Source organism: Euleptes europaea, chromosome 15 (genome assembly GCF_029931775.1).
Source record: "Euleptes europaea isolate rEulEur1 chromosome 15, rEulEur1.hap1, whole genome shotgun sequence".
Taxonomy (NCBI): domain Eukaryota; kingdom Metazoa; phylum Chordata; class Lepidosauria; order Squamata; family Sphaerodactylidae; genus Euleptes; species Euleptes europaea.
In genome coordinates, this window is record NC_079326.1 from 42,909,459 (window position 1) to 42,930,238 (window position 20,780).

The 20,780-nt window shown below is 45.3% G+C and overlaps 1 protein-coding gene across 2 annotated transcripts in view; it reads left to right on the plus strand.

Annotated features, from left to right (window-relative positions):
* OSBPL6 (oxysterol binding protein like 6) overlaps positions 1-20,440 on the plus strand; it is a 67,449-nt gene extending 47,009 nt beyond the window's left edge. For both annotated transcript variants that reach the window (XM_056861399.1, XM_056861400.1), the window contains 11 exons: positions 1,281-1,418; positions 2,335-2,422; positions 3,287-3,540; positions 5,836-5,973; positions 6,305-6,368; positions 8,029-8,107; positions 10,440-10,584; positions 11,509-11,653; positions 16,649-16,775; positions 18,607-18,729; positions 20,129-20,440. In XM_056861399.1, coding sequence (XP_056717377.1) covers positions 1,281-1,418; positions 2,335-2,422; positions 3,287-3,540; positions 5,836-5,973; positions 6,305-6,368; positions 8,029-8,107; positions 10,440-10,584; positions 11,509-11,653; positions 16,649-16,775; positions 18,607-18,729; positions 20,129-20,237 — 1,410 coding nt within the window. In that variant the 3' untranslated portion in view covers positions 20,238-20,440. The remainder of the gene's footprint in view (positions 1-1,280; positions 1,419-2,334; positions 2,423-3,286; positions 3,541-5,835; positions 5,974-6,304; positions 6,369-8,028; positions 8,108-10,439; positions 10,585-11,508; positions 11,654-16,648; positions 16,776-18,606; positions 18,730-20,128) is intronic.
* The last annotated feature ends 340 nt before the right edge of the window (positions 20,441-20,780 follow it).

The window sequence follows — 20,780 nt, forward strand, 5'->3', positions numbered from 1 at the left end:
TGGATGGAATTGCAGTTTTAAAGTTTCTGGGGTCTACAGAGGCTGAGTGCCCTGAACACCTGGCCTTTGGTTTCTACAATCCCACTCATTTCTTTGAAGTCATTGGAGCAACTTAGAGCCTCACTTGCTATCCTGTTACATTAGTTCAATGATCCCCATTGTGGTGACCATGGGCGCCATGACACCCACCAGTGTGTTTTCTAGTGTTTGCTTGCTTGTTCCTTAAAGCACAGAGCCAGTCATGGTGCACGGGGTGCTTCAGAGGCATAACCATTCTGTATGCAGGAAGCACCCATTTGGAAAGAGCTGCCTCCATCATGGGAGGACGCTAGGCTTGGAAAACACTAGTATTTTGTGGAAACTTCCAGCATTTTGTGATTTGACCTCGTGCTCATGGTAGCCATTCTGTGATTGGTCCCATTCACCCTTCCCCCATGGTGGCCATTTTGTTCTGGCATCCACTGCCTATTCCCAGACTTCTGAAAGTGCCCACATGCTCAACAAGGTTGGGGACCCCCACATTGGCTTGTTAACTGTATAAGTGGCATTTTGCTGCAGGGGTGAAAAATTAAAAATGGGATAAGAGGGGGTTGTTTCCCTTGTCAGAAATGATGTTGTTGGCACTCTCTTCAGTAGGTGCCTATGACAGTCATACAAAAAGGTTAGATCAGGGGTGTTGAACATAAGGCCCAAGGGCTGGATCCAGCCCCTTGAGAGCTCTTATCCGGCATGGAGCCAGCCAAGGCAGCCTCCCTCCCACCCAATTCTCAGTCTGGGCCAGCAAGGCATGGCCCAGCCCGACCAAGTGACATTGATGTCATATCCGGCCCTCGTAACAATTGAGTTTGACACCCCTGGGTTAGATACTCTTTTCACTGGAGCTTTGGGATGTACCTGCTGAGGGGAGAATCACATTTTCCCAGAGCAAACACACTGCAGCTTGAATGCTGTGGAAAACTGGTTTCCCTGCAACCTTGTGGGGGGGATCTATATCATCTGAAATGAGAGAGCTGGAAAAAGTAATTGGAGCGATGTTGCAAAATGACCGCTTTTCATCCTAGGCTCCCAGTCCGTTAACTGTACTAGGCTTGTGAGAGCTTTGCTACCTCTTATACAAACAGGTTCAGAAGAGGTAGAGAGAGAGGATATGTAAGAGGCAGTTCCTGGTTCCAGTAAACCATCCCCATGGGGCATGTTTCTGAGGCCTCAGGCAGCATGTGAGCTTTATAGCCATCGTATTTGCATCGGTGTATTTGTTTGTTTGTTTGTTTCTTTTACAGGCTAGCGAACAGATCCATGTCAGTCTACCACTCTCCCAGCAAGTTTCTAATGAGAGCCGGCTTTCGATGTCGGAATCGATCTCTGAATTCTTTGACGCACAAGAGGTGCTTCTGTCAGCAAGCTCCTCGGAAAACGAGGTATTAGGGGGTATTCTTCCATACCCTTTGTCATTATAATATCTTTAGGTTTAGGTAAGTTTATTCTGCTCCTGGACTGTGAGATCCTGGCTCAGATTCAAGAGGAGTTAGTCTGCTGCAGCCCAAATCGCAAGTGTCCTTAAAGACGTTTCTGGTGTCATCAGTTTTTGTGATCCAGAGCCCGTTTTGTCACAAAGTGGACTCTGCCTCACAAAAGCGTTGCCTTTCGGAATATGCTGCTCTTGGGGCCACAAGACTCCTTGGCTCAAACATTGCCAAATATTTCAGTTTTTGATTATACCATAGAACAATGTGATACCTTTACTTTCCCATTAAGGAATGGGACGCTCATTTGTTTTACCGCTGTATTGCAGGAAAGTGCTAAAAGCAATTTTCCTAACATATTTCAAGTGTGTTCCACAAAATAAAAAAAAAGCTTTCAAAAGTAGTATTCTGACAAACAGGGAATCTACAAGGAATGTTGTAGGGTTTTTTTCCCCTCCCAATGCTATCTCTGTTGTCTCTCCTTCATCTGCATTTCCCTGCTCCCTCCAGCCTCCATTTCCCCTCTTTTACTTCCTTCCCCCTGTCACAGTTGCTGAGGCAATGTGAGAATTTCCAACTTCAGTTCCCCAAAAGCCTGGAAAATTAGGGTTCTGTTATGTATGTACCAAGGCTGGAAATACGCACTTTCAGAGAAAATGGTGGTGACTCATATCGAGGGGATCATGTATAGCACGTTCTCACTATTCATATGGTAAAAGGTATCAACTGAAAAGGTCTCTACAGGACATGGTTGGAAGAAGAAGGAAAAGGAAACATATCTTACTAGGGACTTGAATTTCTGGAACCAGCTATTTGTGTTTGTAATTTATTATCGTCATAGTAATTTAATCTCTCTGTTTTTCTGCTTCAGGCTTCTGACGATGAATCATACATCAGCGATGTGAGTGATAACATATCCGAGGACAACACCAGTGTTGCAGACAACATTTCTCGGCAAAGTATGGAATTAAACCAACAAACACAAGTTGTAGAAAGCCATGTTCTTTTTAGGGATTTACTTTTTACTTTGTGGAATGGTGTGGGGTATGCTAATGTCAGCTTGGGAGGCAGTGTTGTGTAGCAGTCAGAGGGCTGAACTAGGATCTGGGACACTGTAATCTGGAGAATCGATTCCTCACTCCTCCACGTGAAGCCTGCTAGGTGGCCTTGGGCTAGTCACAGTTCTCTCTGAACTTTCTCAGCACCACCTACCTCACAAGGTGTCTGGTGATTGTAAGCTGGTTTGAGACTCCTTAAAAAGGTAAAAGTAGTCGCCTGTGCAAGCACCGGGTCATTCCTGACCCATGGGGTGATGACACACCCCGACATTTACTAGGCAGACTATGTTTATGGGGTGGTTTGTCGTTGCCTTCCCCAGTCATCTACACTTTATCCCCAGCAAGCTGGGTACTCATTTTACCGATCTGGGAAGGATGGAAGGCTAAGTCAACCTTAAGCTGGCTACCTGAACCCGACTTCCGTCGGGATCAAACTCAGGTTGTGAGCAGAGCTTTTGACTGCAGTACTGCAAGACTCCTTACAGTAGAGAAATCGGGGTATAAAAACCAACTCTTCTTCACCACAGGATTCCTTCCATTCCCACCACGTACTTTTGATTATCATCATAGTAGTATGTGAAGCTCACCAAACTATTGAGGAAGGGCCGCAAATAGATATTTTGGAGTTCCACAAGAGAGAACTGTAATTGGTTCACAGGTCTTCGGTCGGAAGTTTGATTGAATTCAGACCTGATAGCCTGATGTGTATATTCTTATGTCAATATAAAAGGCTTTCCTATTCAAGCTCTCTGTTTTCTCTTCCAGTACTTAATGGTGAGCTGACGGGAGGAGCTTTCAGAAATGGACGACGAACGTGTCTTCCAAGCCCCTGCCCTGATACTAGTAACATCAATCTCTGGAACATTTTGAGAAATAATATTGGGAAGGATCTCTCCAAAGTATCCATGCCTGTGGAGCTCAACGAGCCTCTAAACACTTTGCAACACCTTTGTGAAGAGCTGGAATATAGCGAACTATTGGACAAGGCCGCAGAGTCTGATGACCCCTACGAACGCATGGTAGCAACCTTGACCGAGCACAACACTTACATGTCCCGCAGTTTCCTTATTCTCTGCTAGAGCTCTTTCATGGAATACATCTGGGCAGTTTCCATTCCATCACATTCTGACTTATTTTGGGTGTCCTTGTGGTTACTGAATGAAACTGAATACAGAAGAGCCGGGCAGAGGGGAGGGATATAAGGGAGAGAGAAACACCGGTGTGTCTAGTGGGAAAGATGCTCCTCTTCATCTTGCTTCCCTTCGGTTTTTAACAAACCTACCTCTCAGTTCCTCTTTTTCCCATCTACAGAGGATGGGATCACAGAGAGTGGGCCAAATGATACGCAGTCAGTTGCAGACAGCCAGATTTGCTGAACCATCCTGTAGAACAGGGGTGTCAAACTCAATTGTTACGAGGGCCAGATATGACATGTCATTTGTCCGGGCCATGCATCGCCAGCCCAGATCAAGAGTGGGGGGTGGTGACTGCCTTGGGTAGCTCGTGGGCCGGATAAGAGCTCTCAAGGGGCCGGATCCTGCCCTTGGGCCTTATGTTTGACACTTCTGCTGTAGAGTGACTATGGATGTTACAGAGAAGTAGTAAAAATGGGTGTGTGATTGGCTTGATTCTTTGCTTCTGGTGCAATATGCACAACAGAAACTCATGCATCTCCCTTTATGGGAGAATGTATCCCATGTGTAGCCCAATGGGGCAAATAGCGCCCCTCCCAAGCCGTTCTGGGTCAGGAAACAGCACAGTTGGAAGTCTTAAACCCTGTGCTATGGTCCTAGCAGTGTGACTTGTGGCTGATGAAAGTTGGGTTGGGAAACCTAGATGTGCAATCAGTGAAAAATTGTCTCATTTACGTTGCTTTTAGAACATGTACTAAGTAGTGTTTCAGTGAGCAAATCTAAAGTACTGGGGTGTTCTCCCTGGCATGTTTTGCACCGAATGATCATTCCTGTATTTCCCCTTCTCCGATAGACACTAAAGATTTTGACAGATTTCTGTGATATTGCTCTTATTTGCGTGAGCGAAGTAAAGTGCAATACATATCTTACGAGGAGCAAATTGCTTGCTAGTTCTGCTTTGCAATCCCTATTTGAAATGAATGCTTTTGTTCAAGTCCTATTCGTTTGAATAGAGATATTCTTCCAGTGCTCTAGTTTCTGTATCTGGAAGATATACCAAAATGTGTTTTATTTATATTCAAAGCATTTTTATACTGCCTCACAGTCAAACTTCTCCTGAGGGAATGGACTTTTCTACACACTCCTTTCATCGCTTGCATGTCCGTATTGATTCGGTTTGTTTTCTTTTCAGCATGTGTTTTGCTCCCTCTAGTGGTTGCTTCGATATTACATCTCTGTATCTTCAGAGTATTTTCCTGCAAATTTAAAGTGGAAGGAAATATGCCAGAGATACAGCAATGTAATATTAAAGCGACCACTATAGGGAACAAAACACACGCGGAAAAGAAAAAACCCCAAAGCACTACAGGTACACAAGTGACGAACAGAAGAGAGTGGAAAAAGCTAGGGTAACCGTCAATAAATAATGTGAGGTGAACCCCAAAGGGCTTGTAAAGACTGTGCCTTAGATCCAGGGAAAATGACCATTTTCAGAAGTGGGAAGGGCAGGTCCAGTGTCAGCGTACCCTGAAGTGGGGCAGCTGCCGGGGCCCAAGGTTTCTGGAAGGGCCCACTGCTGTCAGCATCCCCTGCCCACTCACTTTCTAGCACTCCACCACCAACACTTTCTAGCACTCTGCTCCCTGTTGCACACACTGTCCGGTGCCACTGGGGAAAGGGCTGCAGACAGTTGTGGACAAGGGGATAGAGCAGACAGGGGAAGGACAGACATGCAGGTGGGAGGCATGCAGGTGGGTGGGAGGGAAGGAGGGCATGAATGCCTGGTTGTGGGCAGAGGAAGGGAGGGGGGCGTAGGAACTTTCTGACCAGAATCCTCCAAAACAAACTGGCCCCAGGAAAGGGGGCACCTTTTGCAGATGCCCTTTCCCCCCAGCTGCAGCCCTCTGACTGTCCCTTTATGTTGTTACTGGGAAGTCCTGTATCTCCCCCAGGAGCAGCATTTCGTGGATCATTTTGGGCTGCAGCAGGAAGGGGGAGGCAGGGACGTTCCTTTCTGTTACAGGAAACAAGCTAGTGCCGTTCTTGTATTAAGAGTGCAAAATATCTCTCATTTCCCAGAAAAGAAATGTTTGTACCAGTCCAGAGTTTCTCAGTTCAGCATCATTCACAGACCCACTTTTCAGCTGTTTCCTTAAATGCTGTTTTTGTTACTTTCCTCAGGTCCTGATCGCTGCCTTTGCAACCTCAGGATATGCCTCCACGTATTACAGAGCAGGAAGCAAGCCTTTCAATCCTGTGCTCGGGGAAACCTACGAGACGATTAGGGAAGACAAAGGATTTAGATTTTTCGCGGAGCAGGTAAAATCACTTTAGGAGGAAGCCCGTGAATAGCGAGCTGGGAGGCTTCCTTTTAAGCTAAAACAATTTCCCCTTCTCTTAAAAAAAAAATTTTTTTTTGCCAGTATGAATTTAGATATATAGTTTTGGTTTTTTAATACAAAGTTATTTCTAAAGCATTTTGGAAAATGCCACCTTGTAAATCTAAGTTAAGTTTAGAAGAAACATATATTTATAATTTTTTGCATTTATGTATTTTGCATAGGTAGCCAAAGCTGATGATAAAAATAAATGTCTTTTGCACTCTTTTGGACAGATCATCACCAACCAACACCTTTTTTCCCCCTTCCAGGTTAGCCACCACCCACCCATTTCGGCCTGTCACTGTGAATCAAAGAATTTTGTGTTTTGGCAAGGTATATTTATTTTAGTTCGCAGAAAGATCATACTTGGTTTTAAAAGGGGGAGAGAAATCTGTTTGACCGGCTTGGATCCAGAGCAACATTTCCATGAGTGGAGGGATTTCCATGAGCAGAGTGTACCTTTCAGAGGCCGTTTATGCCTGATCTGTTTCTGCTGGGTCTGCTTCTCTTTAACTGCACAGTATTTGTAGTCGAATTCTCAAAACCCTATGCACAGGGGCTTTTTGCCCCGAAGAAATTCCAGGAGTACCTTGTGCATCCCTAGTGAAAATGCAGAATTCTGAACCATGTGAGAATCCCTCCCCTCTGAAAACACTTCTTTGTAATTGGCTGTGGTGCATTTAAAAAAAAACAAACGTTGACAGCCCCCTCAGCAGGATTATTTTATTTGATCTGAACTGAGTGGCCATTTTACAGCCAAAGCAGAAAAGGGTCTGGACATCCCCCAACCAATTTGTTTCAGACTTTCATGCCTATAAGAGGATGCATATAAGGGGAGGGCGGCAGATCAGCCAGGCTCTGTTCCATCCTGCCGAGTACTGAAACTGACCCACACTCGCTGTGAAACTGACCAAATAAGTAGCTGCACAGGTTGTTTGTGATTATTTCAGCTTCTCTCAATGGTTTGATCTGGAGCTGACTCACACTCGCTGTGAAACTGACCAAATAAGTAGCCTCACGGTATTCCAACATTATTCTCTCGCTAGTGCACTTGATAATGGCTTTGAGGAGAGGTGTTGGATGAGGGGAACAGAAACGTGGGAGGGAGAAGCAAGAATGGGCGTGGAGAGAAAAACCCAAAGTGACAAGTATGCATAGGAGCAGCTTTCAATTTGGGATTGAGGGTTGACTTTAAACTCGGGGTAAAACAGCATCCTGAAAACGCAAGGGGAAAGCAAGGCCACTTCTAAAGGTTGGAAAATGCATGCATAATTAAAACGAAGCCCCGAAGTAGTTGGGGGGTTGACCATGATGGGAACAACTCGTGCATAAAAGGCCTTACATTCCCCATCCCACCGCAGCCCAAAATGTAAGATCACACTTAATTTGAAAAGGGGGGGGGGAGATGTATTAATGGCTGGGATCCACCACAGTGTTTTGGGGGGGTGGAATAATTTTCGCTCGTGGATCATGACTTTCTGGCCTCCCCCCTCCTCCCGCAGCCTGAAATGTGGACAGGAGCAGGGAAGCAAGAAAGCCCTGGGAGAGGGGCTGTAGCTCCCTGGAAGAGCTTCTGCTTTGCATGCAGAAGGTCCCAGGTTCAATTTCCAGCATCTCCAGTTTAAAGGACCAGGTAGTAGGTGATGTGGAAGACCCATACCTGAGACCCTGGAGAGTCACTGCCAGCCTGAGTAGAAAATTTGACCTTGCTGGACCAGTGCTAGCTTCAGGTGTCGCACTCCACAGGCAGAAATCCTTCCAGTCTTGAAAACACTGCGCTGGATCCAAGCTGGCGTCCTATTTGCAGTTCATTAAGATACCTGCACTGATGGCTGTTTCTGTTTTCATACTTGGCAATGAGAAAATGAACAATATTGTTTTGGTCCTCAAAATAGCCTGTCCAGAACAGGATCGGGTTAGATGTCACGATGAGCAAGATCGCTAGCAATTCAGGGATTTTCAGCTTTCTGAAACGTTTTGCTCTGTTTTTCAGATATCAGGTGGAAAAACAAGTTCTGGGGAAAATCAATGGAAATTCTGCCTATTGGAACATTGAATGTAATTCTTCCAAAGTAAGCAGTTTCTCTGATCGTTCCTGTGCATTCCTGTGCATTCCAGCCCAAGGAAGTCACTTTAGTCCCCTGGAATCACAGGTGAACAGGGAAGAACAATGCTGCAGAACCAACGCTAGGAAAGGCAACGAGGAGTACAGGAGGAAGTTGGTGGTAGTTGTTAAAGGTTCCTGGTCCTTTGTTGAGAGACTGAACCTCCTTGCAGAGCTGTTACCGGATGCTGCAATTATGTTTGTTCATACAGCTTTGCAAATTATGCAAGCTATTTATGGTTGTGACTTGGTGGTACAATGCATTTGCTTTGTACAGTTCAAGGGAAAGTTTGTCTATAAAACGACTAAATTTCCTTAAACATTTTCTGTAGAAAGGTAAGGATGAGCTATGTCTTGGTAAGTGAGAGTTACTTGTGTTGCCAGTGTGGTGCAGTGATTTGGAGCGGTGGACTCTGATCTGGAGAACCAGGTTTGATTCCCCACTTCTTCACATGAGCGGCGGAGGCTAATCTGGTGAACTGGATTTGTTTCCCCACTCCTCCACATGAAGCCAGCTGGGTGACGTTGGGCTAGTCACAGCTCTCTTAGCCCCACCTATCTCACAGGGTGCCTGTTGTGAGGAGTGGGAGGGAAGGTGATTGTAAGCTGGCTTGATTCTTCCTCAAGTGGTAGAGAAAGTCAGCATAAAAAACAACTCTTCTTCTAAAGTCTGAGGTTTTGCAAAGCAACATACATATATATAAATGTATGTATACATACATATATATGTGTGTATGTGTATGTGTGTGGATAGGTAGGTAGGTAGATATGTACACATACACAACCAAATGTGTCTCAGTGCAGGGATTTTTCAGATTTTCCATTCTATACTGTGCTTGCTTATCCAGAAGTTTCTTTGCAGGTAATCAACTTAATCTACTTAGTGCTTGTGTTTGAAATTTTGCTTGGTTCATCTGCAGCCCAGAGGCAGTGGGGTAGAATGAAAAGAATAACGGATTTAGAATTGGAGAAACATAGGTTAAAACCACACTCAACCAATAAGTTTGCCCTGTGGATTTGAGCAATCCATTATCTCTCAGACTACCTCACAGGGATCACACCAGAAACTATGGTATTACCATGTGGCACGGACTACCCCTAAAGCATACAAAGACTTGTGCTGCTCTGCCACAGGATGGTTTTAGGGTTATAGTTCATAGAATCATGGAGTTGGAAGGGACCACCAGGGTCATCTAGTCCAACCCCCTGCATAATGCAGGAAATTCACAACTACCTCCCCGCACACCCCCAGTGACCCCCACTACATGCCCAGAAGATGGCCAAGATGCCCTCCCCCTCATCATCTGCTTAAGGTCATGGAATCAGCATTGCTGACAGATGGTCATCTAGTCTCTGCTTAAAAACCTCCAGGGAAGGAGAGATTACCATCTCCCGAGGAAGCCTGTTCCACTGAGGAACCGCTCTAACGATTAGAAAATTCTTCCTATTATACTGAGCTCTTTTTTTAAAATACCCAGCTTTTTTTAAATATCCAGCTCTCTCCCAAAAGCAGCTTATCACGTTGTTCTTCCCACCTCCACTTTATCCTCACAACAACAGTTCTGTGAGGCATGTTAAGCCGAGAGAGTTTGAGAGGCCCAAGGTCACCCGGTGAGCGTTCATGGCACAACGGGAGTTCGAACCTGGTTCTCCTGGATCTTCGTCTGACACTAACATCTCCATCATGCTGGTTCCACAGAATGGTTTAAGATCCTGACGTGGAAGCAAGTGGTTTAGGAGTTCCTCCAGGACATAACCACCAGCAGTCTTGCTTTATAAGAAACAGGGTCTTTTATTTACAGTGCACAGATAAAACATACCATCACGTACACTTCTCCACTACTACTTCCAGGCTGTAATTGGTATCATTGGTGTTTGAGTTACAGAAGCACAGTTACATAGCCTTATGTACACCCACTGCACCTAATCTGCATTAGGCCACCTGTGAACCTTCCCAAGCATTACATCAGCAAACTGCCCAGATCCAGATTCCTGCAGTTCCCTTTGGTACCAGCAAGGCTATTGCTTCTGCTGACATCATCTGTGGCCCCTCAGATCTCCAAGATCTGACAGCTGTCACACAGCTGTTACTGTCAGATTATTACAACCAACTTGATACTCTGACAGATCCTGTCATGCAGGACATGAATAATTAGTTCTGCTACTGTCCTGTGACACATTTCTTATATTCGTATATTGGTGTCAGCATGTTTTGAAGGATATTAATTTATATGCGTCGGCCGTGCTTTAGACCCTGTGATTTTTGAAGCGTAGCTATTAAACTTAACTCTCTTTTCCAGGTATGGGGATTGTTACGTATGGAACAAAGTTACTACTTGCATACACAACATCCTCAGTGGAAGGAGATGGATAGAACATTATGGAGAAATAACCATTAGAAACACAAAAAGTAGTGCCTGCATTTGTAAACTCACCTTTGTCAAGGTAACTCGTTTACTTCATTCATTTGGGCCCCACCTTTGTCCCCAACAGGGACCCAAAGCAGGATCCATCCTCCTCCTCTTGTCCTATTTATCCTCATAACAACCCTGTGAGGTAGTTTGGGCTGAAGCTATGTGACTGGCCCAAGGTCACCCAGCAAGCTTCCATGGCAAAGTGAGGATTTGAACCTGGGTCTCCTAGATCCTCGTCCAACACTCTAGCCATCACAACATGCTGGCTCTCCTCTCCTTTCTCCTCTCCCTGTCATAAATAGTACAATATCCTATCTTGTGATTTAAGACAGCACCAACTAATAATATCTCCAGTTAGACAAACTGTGTTTCAAGAACTTTACGGCACTTGGCAATGACATGGCGGTCCACCACACCTCCTGCCAATATTAATAGAAAAATCCCAAACAAACCAATAAACCCCAGAAACTGAGGACTGGGACAATAACTGCGATTTCCCCCTGTATTCTCTGCCACAGTCTAAAATGGACATTTTGGAAAGACTGAAAAGGTTCCAGAATCAGTTTTTTCTCACATTGAAGAGCAAAATAATGTTGAGTAATATTTAAAATGTGAAGAGCCCCGTGGCGCAGCGTGATAAAGCTGCAGTACTGCAGTCCAAGCTCTGCTCACGACCTGAGTTCGATCCCAACGGAAGTCGGTTTCAGGTAGCTGGCTCAAGGTCGACTCAGCCTTCCATCCTTCCGAGGTCGGTCAAATGAGTACCCAACTTGCTGGGGGTAAAGTGTGGATGACTGGGGAAGGCACTGGCAAACCACCCCGTAAACAAACTCTGCCTAGTAAACGTCGGGATGTGACAGCACCCCATGGGTCAGGAATGACCCAGTGCTTGCACACACACATATTTATTCAGTAGAGGAAGAGCCTGTAACTCTTGGTTTTGTTACCTTTTCAGGTGAATTATTGGAATTCTAATGTAAATGAAGTTCAGGGCGTCGTCATGGATCAAGAAGGGAAAGTGGTGCATCGCCTCTTTGGAAAGTGGCATGAAGGATTGTACTGTGGAGTTGGTCCTTCAGCAAAATGTATATGGAGGCCAGGTAAAAAAAACCATATAGCACACTTAATAGACTACAGTATAGTGTAAATATAACTTTTATATGCACTGGGAAACACCCCTTTTCAATGGTTTTGCTGGGCTGTATGCTAAGGATCCCTTTTTCAGACCAGTTGTATCCCTGCCCTCTTCAGTGAGTGGACTCTTTGGTACATATTCTTTTGCATAACCCGTACGTGTACCAACTTAGGCTAAAATGGATTATACCATGTTTTAACAAATGGTCTGCATTTCTTGAGCAACTTTGGAGCAAAAGGTTCAGTTCATCTGCGTGGCTTCTATGCAGTCCCACATTGGGGGACTGCGCAGGCGCAGGCCAGCCACGGATAAGATTTGTCAGCTTCTAGCAAAATCTAAGAGAGTGCTCCCCCTCCCCTTGGGGCATGCAATCTTCCTGCCCCTTGGTCACATGACCCAAGGGGGAGGGAGCACTCTTCCCTCCAGTTCTCTTTCTGCCGCCACGGAGAGAGAACGTGTTAGCTTTGTCTCTAGCCATGGAGTCCAAGAAAGCTCCACTTTTCAAGAAATGTACCTCTTGTGGTACCAAGATGGCGAAGACTGATCCTCACCTTGAATGCCTCCTTTGTTTGGGGGAAGGCCATATTTCTGCAACTTGTAAAAGTTGCTCCAAACTCACCAACAAGGCCTTGAGGGTTCGATCGACTCGCCTGCTCTCTCTTTATAAGGAGTCTCTTCGTCCACGAGGTCAATCTGCTGAGCCTGGTCCTTCGACCGGTAAGCCGCAATCCGAAGCGGGTCCCCCAACAAAAAAATCCAAGCGGGGTGGCCCTTCTAAGAAGCCCTCCTCGGTCGTTGTTCGTCCGGCAAAGTTTATTGCTCCGGGTTCGCAAGATGGCCGCGGCTGCAGCTCTTCGTCCCATGCATCCCGCTCCAGATCGCCTCGGCACCGATCACCTTTGTGTTCGCCGAAGTCTCTTCGACCCCGATCACTTCGACCCCGATCACTCTCGGCTTCTCCTCGACGCCGATCTCAAACCAAAGCGTCTCACCCATCGGCGTCGCTCGCCTCCAAAGTAGCTGCGCAGCAGCCCATTACCATCGAGGATTCGCCTCCTCATTCCCTGGCTACCCACTCGGTTCCGTGTCCGAGCAGGGCCCAGGAAGACTCGGATGAGTTCAAACAGCACTTCCTTCATCTCTACAAAGATGTGCCTCCTGTGCTTACAAAGTCCCCACGGCCTGATGATAAAGGGCCTCGAGCAGAACCTGCAGAGCTCCAGGTCGGTGCCGATCAACCACCCCCTCCTGTGAGCGCTCAACAAGACTCCCAGCAGTCTGTCGAAAAGAACCAAGTGGAGTCTCCGAAAGGTTTGTCCCATCTCGAACCTGGCCAACGGCCTCGGCGTCGATCGACTTCTTGACGGCACTCTTGAACTCCGGCTTTGTCCAGATCCAGTCGGCATCGGTCGAATTCGCGCCGTCGCCGCCCTACCCGTCGGAGCCGATCCTCTTCTCGACGTCGATCCGATCGTCGGAGTCGATCCGCTTCCTGCAGACGCCCGTCATCATCTACTCGTCGGAGCCGTTCTTCTGTTCGGAGCCGATCCATTCGTCGGCGCCGATCTACCTCTTGCCGCTCCCAATCTCATTGGTCTTCATCCAGACAGTCTTCTTCCGGTCATAGCCGTTCATCCCGCTCACGTACTCCAGCCGTTCAACAACACCGTTCATCAGCTAAACAGTCAATCACTGGACATAGCCGTTCACTTCGTTCACATGGTCCAGATGTTCAACCTCGCCGTTCATCATCCAAACAGCCAACCACCGGACATAGCCGTTCACTTCATTCATGCAGTCCAACCATTCAGAGGTGCCGTTACTCCTCTAGGAGCCGGTCTCCCTCTCGTTGGCACCGAGATGTTTCTCGACGCCGATATCCTACTCCTTCCGTCTACTCGGACTCTTCGGTTGACCGTCATTGTCACCGGCGCTCCCATTCACGTTCGCCTTCTGGAGGCTCTCGTCAGCGTTGACACACGCTGTCTCGCCATCCTGATGATCATTCCAAGGATTCCGTCCTTCCAAGGCAAGCGTCGCTTCGCAAGCCTCCTCTATCCAGGTCTCCTTCTGTGTCAAGGGACACTGATCCATCCGAGTATGATGCCTCCTTCTCTCCTGATGAGGATGAGGAATCCTGCGCTTCAGTTTCCTCACCCGAGGACACTGTCGGGGACTCTAAACCAGTTTCTCCTACAGGGGACGTTCGCTTATATGCAGAACAATTAATCTGCATGGTGAAAGCTCTTAAAATTGATTTTAAAACGGAGGATTCTGGTCCTATCGATGATATAATGGATATTCTCCATAACCCTGATGTAGGCCCTGTGGCCCTCCCTGTGATAAAAAGCATTCTCGAAGTGGTCCGTACCAACTGGGCTAAACCTGCCTCAGTCCCCTCTTCCACCAAAAGAGTACAGAATCTATATAAGATTCGCAGAGAAGGTGGAGAATTCCTCTACCAGCATCCCCCTCCTAATTCCGTTATAGTGGATGCTTTGCCTGGTAAATATAGGTCAGGAGCACATTCCTCTCCACAGGATAGAGAGGGTCGCAAACTAGATACCCTTGCTAGAAAAATTTATACCTCTAGTGCGGTAGGCCTTCGCATTTCCAACTTCCTTGTGGTCATGGCCAGATATCAGTACTCCCTTTGGGATTGTGTATCCCCTCAAATTTCCATCCTTCCTGACGACCAGCGCCCTTCGGCGGTAGCCATTCAGTCCGAGGGTATGTCTTTAGCAAGGCAGCAGCTCACGGCAGCATGCCATGTGGCGGACTCATCCAGTAAAGCCATTGCTTCCGCCATAGTCATCCACAGACACGCTTGGTTGCGTCAATCTGCGCTCCCCTATGATACTAGGGCAGGTATTGAAGACCTTCCGTTTGAAGGGACATCCCTATTTAGCGACCAAACAGATACCTTCCTGGATCACTTGAAAAAGAATAAGACAAATGCAAAGTCTCTAGGGATTTCCCCTCAGGTGCCTGATTTCAAATGGCGTTATTTCGGCCAACAAACCAACCAACCTTCCCACCCATACCGTTTTCAAGGGTCTTTCACACAACCTTCATTCCGCCCTTCCTTTCCTCGCCTTCAGAGTGAAAGGAAGTTCCAAAACAAACCTACGGTCCGCAAAGGCCCCAGAGGGTCTCCAGGCCGTTTCAACAAACTGAAACAGGCATGACTAGACGTGTCCATTGTTTTTCGTGATTGCCTGTCTGATTTCTTCCATGCTTGGTTTACAATTACCAGTGATGTATGGGTTCTGAAAATAATAAATGTCAGTTATTTCATAGAGTTTCTTACGTTACCTCCACATAGGCCCTTGGCCCGCTCTCTGTCACCGGCCTCTGACCTACTTGTACAAGAGGTTGACAGTCTCCTCTCTAAGGGGGCTATTTCAGAGGTTCCATCTGCCGACCAGAACCTTGGGTTTTACTCCCGCTTTTTTCTTGTGAATAAAATGGGGGGAAGCGCCCTATCCTGGATTTCCAGGACCTTAATGCCTTTATTAAGACCAGAAAATTTCATATGCTCTCACTCCCAGAAGTGCTTCCCCTCCTGGATAGGCACATGTGGTTTGTGGCGCTAGATCTCCGTGATGCTTACTTCCACATCGCGATTCACACAGAGTGTCGCCAATACCTGAGGTTTGAATGTAACGGAAAATGTTACCAGTACAATGTGTTACCCTTCGGGTTATCTACGGCCCCCAGGACCTTTACAAAGTGCCTTGCGGTTGTGGTAGCTCACCTTGCCCTGAAGGGTTGTGTAATATTTCCCTACCTCGACGATTGGTTAATTGTGGGTCCTTCTCAATCACAGTTGGCCACGCAAGTGGATTTAGTCCTTGCAGTCCTTAATAATCTGGGTCTTTTAGTTAATTTTTCCAAGTCCAAACTTGTCCCTGCACAGGTACAGACCTTCATTGGAGCGCGTTTGGATGCCAAACAAGCCAGGGCCTTCCTCCCTGTTCAAAGAGGTCGCGCCATCCAAAAATTGGTGGCCAAGTTCACTAAGAAATGCTTTCAGACAGCCTACCATATACAGCAGTTGTTAGGCCTCATGGCTTCCACCACAGCTGTGGTGGAGTTTGCACGACTTCATATGCGCCTGGTCCAAAACTGGTTCCTCCAGGCGTTCAGGCTCAATGTTGACCCCCAGTATAAACGCCTATCCATCCCCAGATATGTCATTGCTTCCCTGCAGTGGTGGGCGTATGACATCAACATCCTCTCAAGGGGAGGGGGGCACTCTCTTAGATTTTGCTAGAAGCTGACAAATCTTATCCGTGGCTGGCCTGCGCAGTCCCCCAATGTGTGCCTGCATAGAAGATCTACCAGATGAACAACAGTTACAGGTAAGTGAAACTCTGTTTTTCCTCTTAGAGGACTCTGACCCTCAGCGTCCTTATTTTGTTGCTCGTTTTTTTGGAGGCTGCAGAGAAGAGTCAAAGGGAGGTGTTTTTAGAGATGGGTTCTTATTTAAGTTTTATGGTTTTATTGTTCAAGACCTTGGTCTAAGAACAGGGGGAAACAAAAAAGAAAGTTTAGCACTGGGAGACAAAAAAATTCGTGTGAGCCACTTTATTGTGGTGATTTGGAATCAAACCTGCAGTATCTCCGAGGTATGCCTACATATGAAAACTTATACCATAATGAATTTGTTAGTCCTTGAGATGCCTCAACACTTGGTTTTTATGGAGGCAGAAGACTACGACGGCTGTCCCTCTGGAATCCATGTGATAAAACTGGCATGTCATGCAGATCTTAATCCATCACCATAACCAGGCGATTGATGCTATCATTCTCCACCATTTGTTTGACAGCGCATGGGTGGAGCAAGAGCATGGTTTATCGCTATTTTCCTGGGCAACACGTTCTTCTAGATGCACAACTTCTCGTTTACCTTCACTAAGATTTAACTGCTGGCTTTTTATCTTACCTGCTACTACAGGCTCCATGCCAACCAATTATGAGCGTTATTATGGCTTTACAAGGTTTGCCATTGAGTTGAATGAGTTGGATCCTCCGCTGAAAGACCTTATTCCAAGAACAGATGCACGGTTCCGGCCAGACCAAAGGCAAGAAGCTGTTCAAGGATTGTTTGGTTTGAAGTAGAAATATAAAAAAAGAAGAACGGAAACCCTTCAGATTTGAAAAAGAGAAATACAAAGTACAGAAGCATGTAAAATATAGGTGTGTAAAAATCACATAAATCACCTAGAGCCCACAAATAATAAACAATGAATACATTCCAACAATATTTAAAAATTATGGTGACACCATTATTTGCCAATGATATAACGGTGCACTAAGTTAATTTGGTGTCTTTCAGGAATGTCTGATAATTATTTGACAAAGACTCCTTCAAAATGGTATTCTGCTAGCAAACTGAACAAAATGACTACTTGTGACTACTGCTTGAATTCAGTTACTCCTGTTTGAATTTCCTTGTGTGTATATTTTGCACTCTTTGACTCCTTATAGATGCCAATTGGACACAAAATGAATTTCAGTTAGCTATGTTACCCTTGTTGAAAGGGAAAAAATTGTATATGATCTGGATATAAGGGAAATTTTATATGCATTGTCAGATATTGTATTTGGGACATTAACAATTTGTGTTGTATATAGAATTCTGGTGCACTATTATATCATTGGCAGCTAAGGATATTGTCATCAAATTTTAAACATTGTTGAAATATATTCATTGTTTATTATTTGTGAGCTCTCGATGTTTTATGTGAGTTTTAAACATCTATATTTTGCGCCCTTCTGTACTTTGCTTTTTTAGCTTGGAGTAGAGAACATTATTTGGTAGTCCAGCACCAGGTAGATGATTGCATAATTAGACTAACTAGTTTTTTAAATCTTTCCATCCATTGAAGAACCGCCCTGATGAACTGAGCAACAGATTTTCAATTTTCTTTTAATACAAGCACTTATAAAAATTGTGAATGGGAGGCATATTCTTAGCAGAGACATTCTTTCTTCTCCCTGAGAAGGATGTGTTTGCATCATCTAAAAGAAAAATAATAATGCTGATTTCTTTAAGAAGAAACTCATTCTCTCATATAGGTGTATGATGTAGTTAATGAAATAAAACCCATAAAACAGTCTTTTTCTTCTATACAATGCATTCCTGAGCTCTAAGGGCAAAAGCCAGGAAGGCGCAGCACTGGTGTTCGGGGCCCCTGCGCTGGCGTTCGGTCAACTTACAGCAGCGTAAGTGGCCCGGACACCAGCAGCAAGGTTCGGGCGCCAAGTGCTGCCTTGGCAGTGCCACCCTGGGACACCGACAAGGCCTTCCGCCGGCATCCCACCGCTGTCAAAGCCTGCGACGGCATCCCGGGAGGCGTTCCCTGGGTGTTCCGGTGCCGGGCTGGGGGAGGAGCCACCTTTAGGCTACCTCCAAAGCCCTTTCGGGCTGGGAATGCCCCTTTTTTATTTTCGAGGGGTTGCATGGATTATTCACACCACAGGGAGGTTTTGGGGGTGGGGGGGGGGAACCTCCTTTGGAGGCAGCACAGCCACGCTGCCTCCTATGACCGGTGCAGACATTCCTCTCAGGAATGCACTTTTAGAGGGCTATAACAGCTCAAGGGGCCCAATTTTGCTTTGCAAAATATTGGGAGGATGTGTGTGAAAGGGTTAACCCCCTCCCGTACCATAGTTGTAATTGACCTTGAAAAGATTCTAGGAAGATCCGGTTATGGATCTGCCAGAGCCCTTTCTTTTCCTCTGAGATTTCTACAATTGTTTGAAATCCCTATTAATTTTATCTTATTGTGAATTTTCTAATATGCGTGAATTCAGTCGCTCTTGAAGAGTAAGGCAGGTGTCTCTTTTTGTTTGGCGGTCCACTGTTTGAATGCCAGAATCCAACTGAAAGATTCATTTCCTTTACTGTAGGTTTTTGGAGGAAGGGAACTTAGAAGCAGCAGCAGAAGAAAAGCAAAGGATAGAAGAACTCCAGAGAACTCGAAGACGCTACTTAGAAGAAAACAATATGGAACACATACCAAAATATTTTAAGTATGTTAATTCAGGAATTTGTCTTATTTCCTACTAATACATACTTTGCCAGTCTACTAACTGACTGAACATTTAAAATAAAAGGATTTAATTTTTTTTTTTACTCTTAGCACATTTTAAAGGGATTGAAAGGCAATAGCTGTAGAGGTAGTTAGGAAAATTACTATTACCTCCCCACAAAAAAACTTAGCACGGTAGTAAAGTCACTGTCTTCAGCACTGGAAAACAAAACAAGTTGCACTGTATTGTGTGAAAAAAGTACAATTTTTCTCATTACACAGATTAGAATAGAGCAAAAAAGAAACAAGGAATTATATGTTTTTTCAACTAGCACCTTGTACTTCAAACTAGTTCTGCCTTACAGTTCTTTAAACTTGATTTGAGCACTGGCGTAGAAATAGATTTTATTTACCATAAAATGATAATATTGTAAAATCCTTTAATTTAAGAACGTAAGAAGAACCCTACTGAATCAGACCAGGGACCATCTACGAGAGCCAGCGTGGTGTAGTGGTAAAGAGCGGTGGACTCTAATCTGGAGAACCGGGTTTGATTCCCCACTCCTCCACATGAAGCCTGCTGGGTGATCTTGGGCTAGTCACAGTTCTTTCACAACTCTCTCAGCCTCACCTACCTCACAAGGTGTCTGTTGTGGGAAGAGGAGGGGAAGGAGATTGTAAGCCGGTTTGATTCTCCTTAAAAGGTAGAGAAAATCGGCATGCAAAAAACCAACTCTTCTTCTTCTTCTACTCCAGCATCCTGCCTCACATAGCAGCCAACCAGTTGCCCCGGAGAGCCAACAAACACGGTACAAAGGCCAAGACCTTCACCTGATGTTGCCTCCTTGCATTGGTATTCGGAGGTTGCCTGCTTCTGGACATTGAAGGTTTCCTTTAGCCAGCTTGGCTAGTAGCTATTGATGGACCTACCCAGATTCACCAAATAGAACAGTAACACCTAGATCCAGCATGAAGAAACAGGCTTCTACTTGTGCATCCCTAGCTATGTGTACACCAGTGGGTCTTTGCAGATGCCGTTCAGTTCCCCTATCCAACCTCTGGGGCTGTGCATACAGAGCACTTTTTGAAAAGCTAAAGTGCTGCTCATCAGCTGCTGAAGAGGAATCTGAACTCAGTTCCCTGTTTCCCTGCAAACATCGACTGGCAGGATTTTAGCTTTTTACAAAGAGGCCCCACAGCCCATGGGCTCTTTCACACATGCCAAATAATGCACTTTCAATCCACTTTCAATGCACTTTTTCCTGTTATGAAACAGTAAAATCCACTTGCAAACGATCATTAAAGTGCGTTATTCAGCATGTGTGAAAGTGTCCTATGTGTCGAATGGAAGTTGTATTTTGTCTAACTATGTTTTTTGTTTTGTTTTTTTGATTTTGCAGAAAAGTTATTGATGCCAATCAAAGAGAAGCTTGGGTTTCTAATGACACATACTGGGAACTCCGAAAAGATCCTGGCTTCAGTAAAATAGAAACCCTCGTACTCTGGTAAACTGAGAATGTAGATCTAGTAACATATCACTCTTTAAAAAAAAGATGGGGAAAAACTATGCACAACATGTTTCTTATAGCTAAGGGTGGTTTGTGGGTCTGCAGCAAATCTTTCATTTGCTTTTATATTCATCTTTATAATGGACGTCCAAAAGTGCATTATCCCAGACCCCAAACATTTCCGCTGCAGTCATTTCATTTAAGGGGGGAAAAACACTCTTTAAGGGTTCAAAAACAGAAAATGCAGCACAAGAGAAGCGTGTACTGAGTTAGCCAAAGTTGCTCTGAAGAGTATCTGGTGCTTACAATAGACCTGGAAAGTTCCAAAAAAGAAATACAGAAGTCCTCGTTTAACTAGCCTTGCCTAGAATGTCCATCCTGTTAAGAAATCTTGAATCATAAGACTCACGTCTAGCTTCAGGTTTAGTTCCTTGATGTAGTGCACTTGGACTGGCCATGTCGTCAAAAAAAAAAAAAGACGACGACAACATAATGGCTTTCCTGAAAGCTCTTTGCATCCATATACCATTGTTCATGCCTTAAA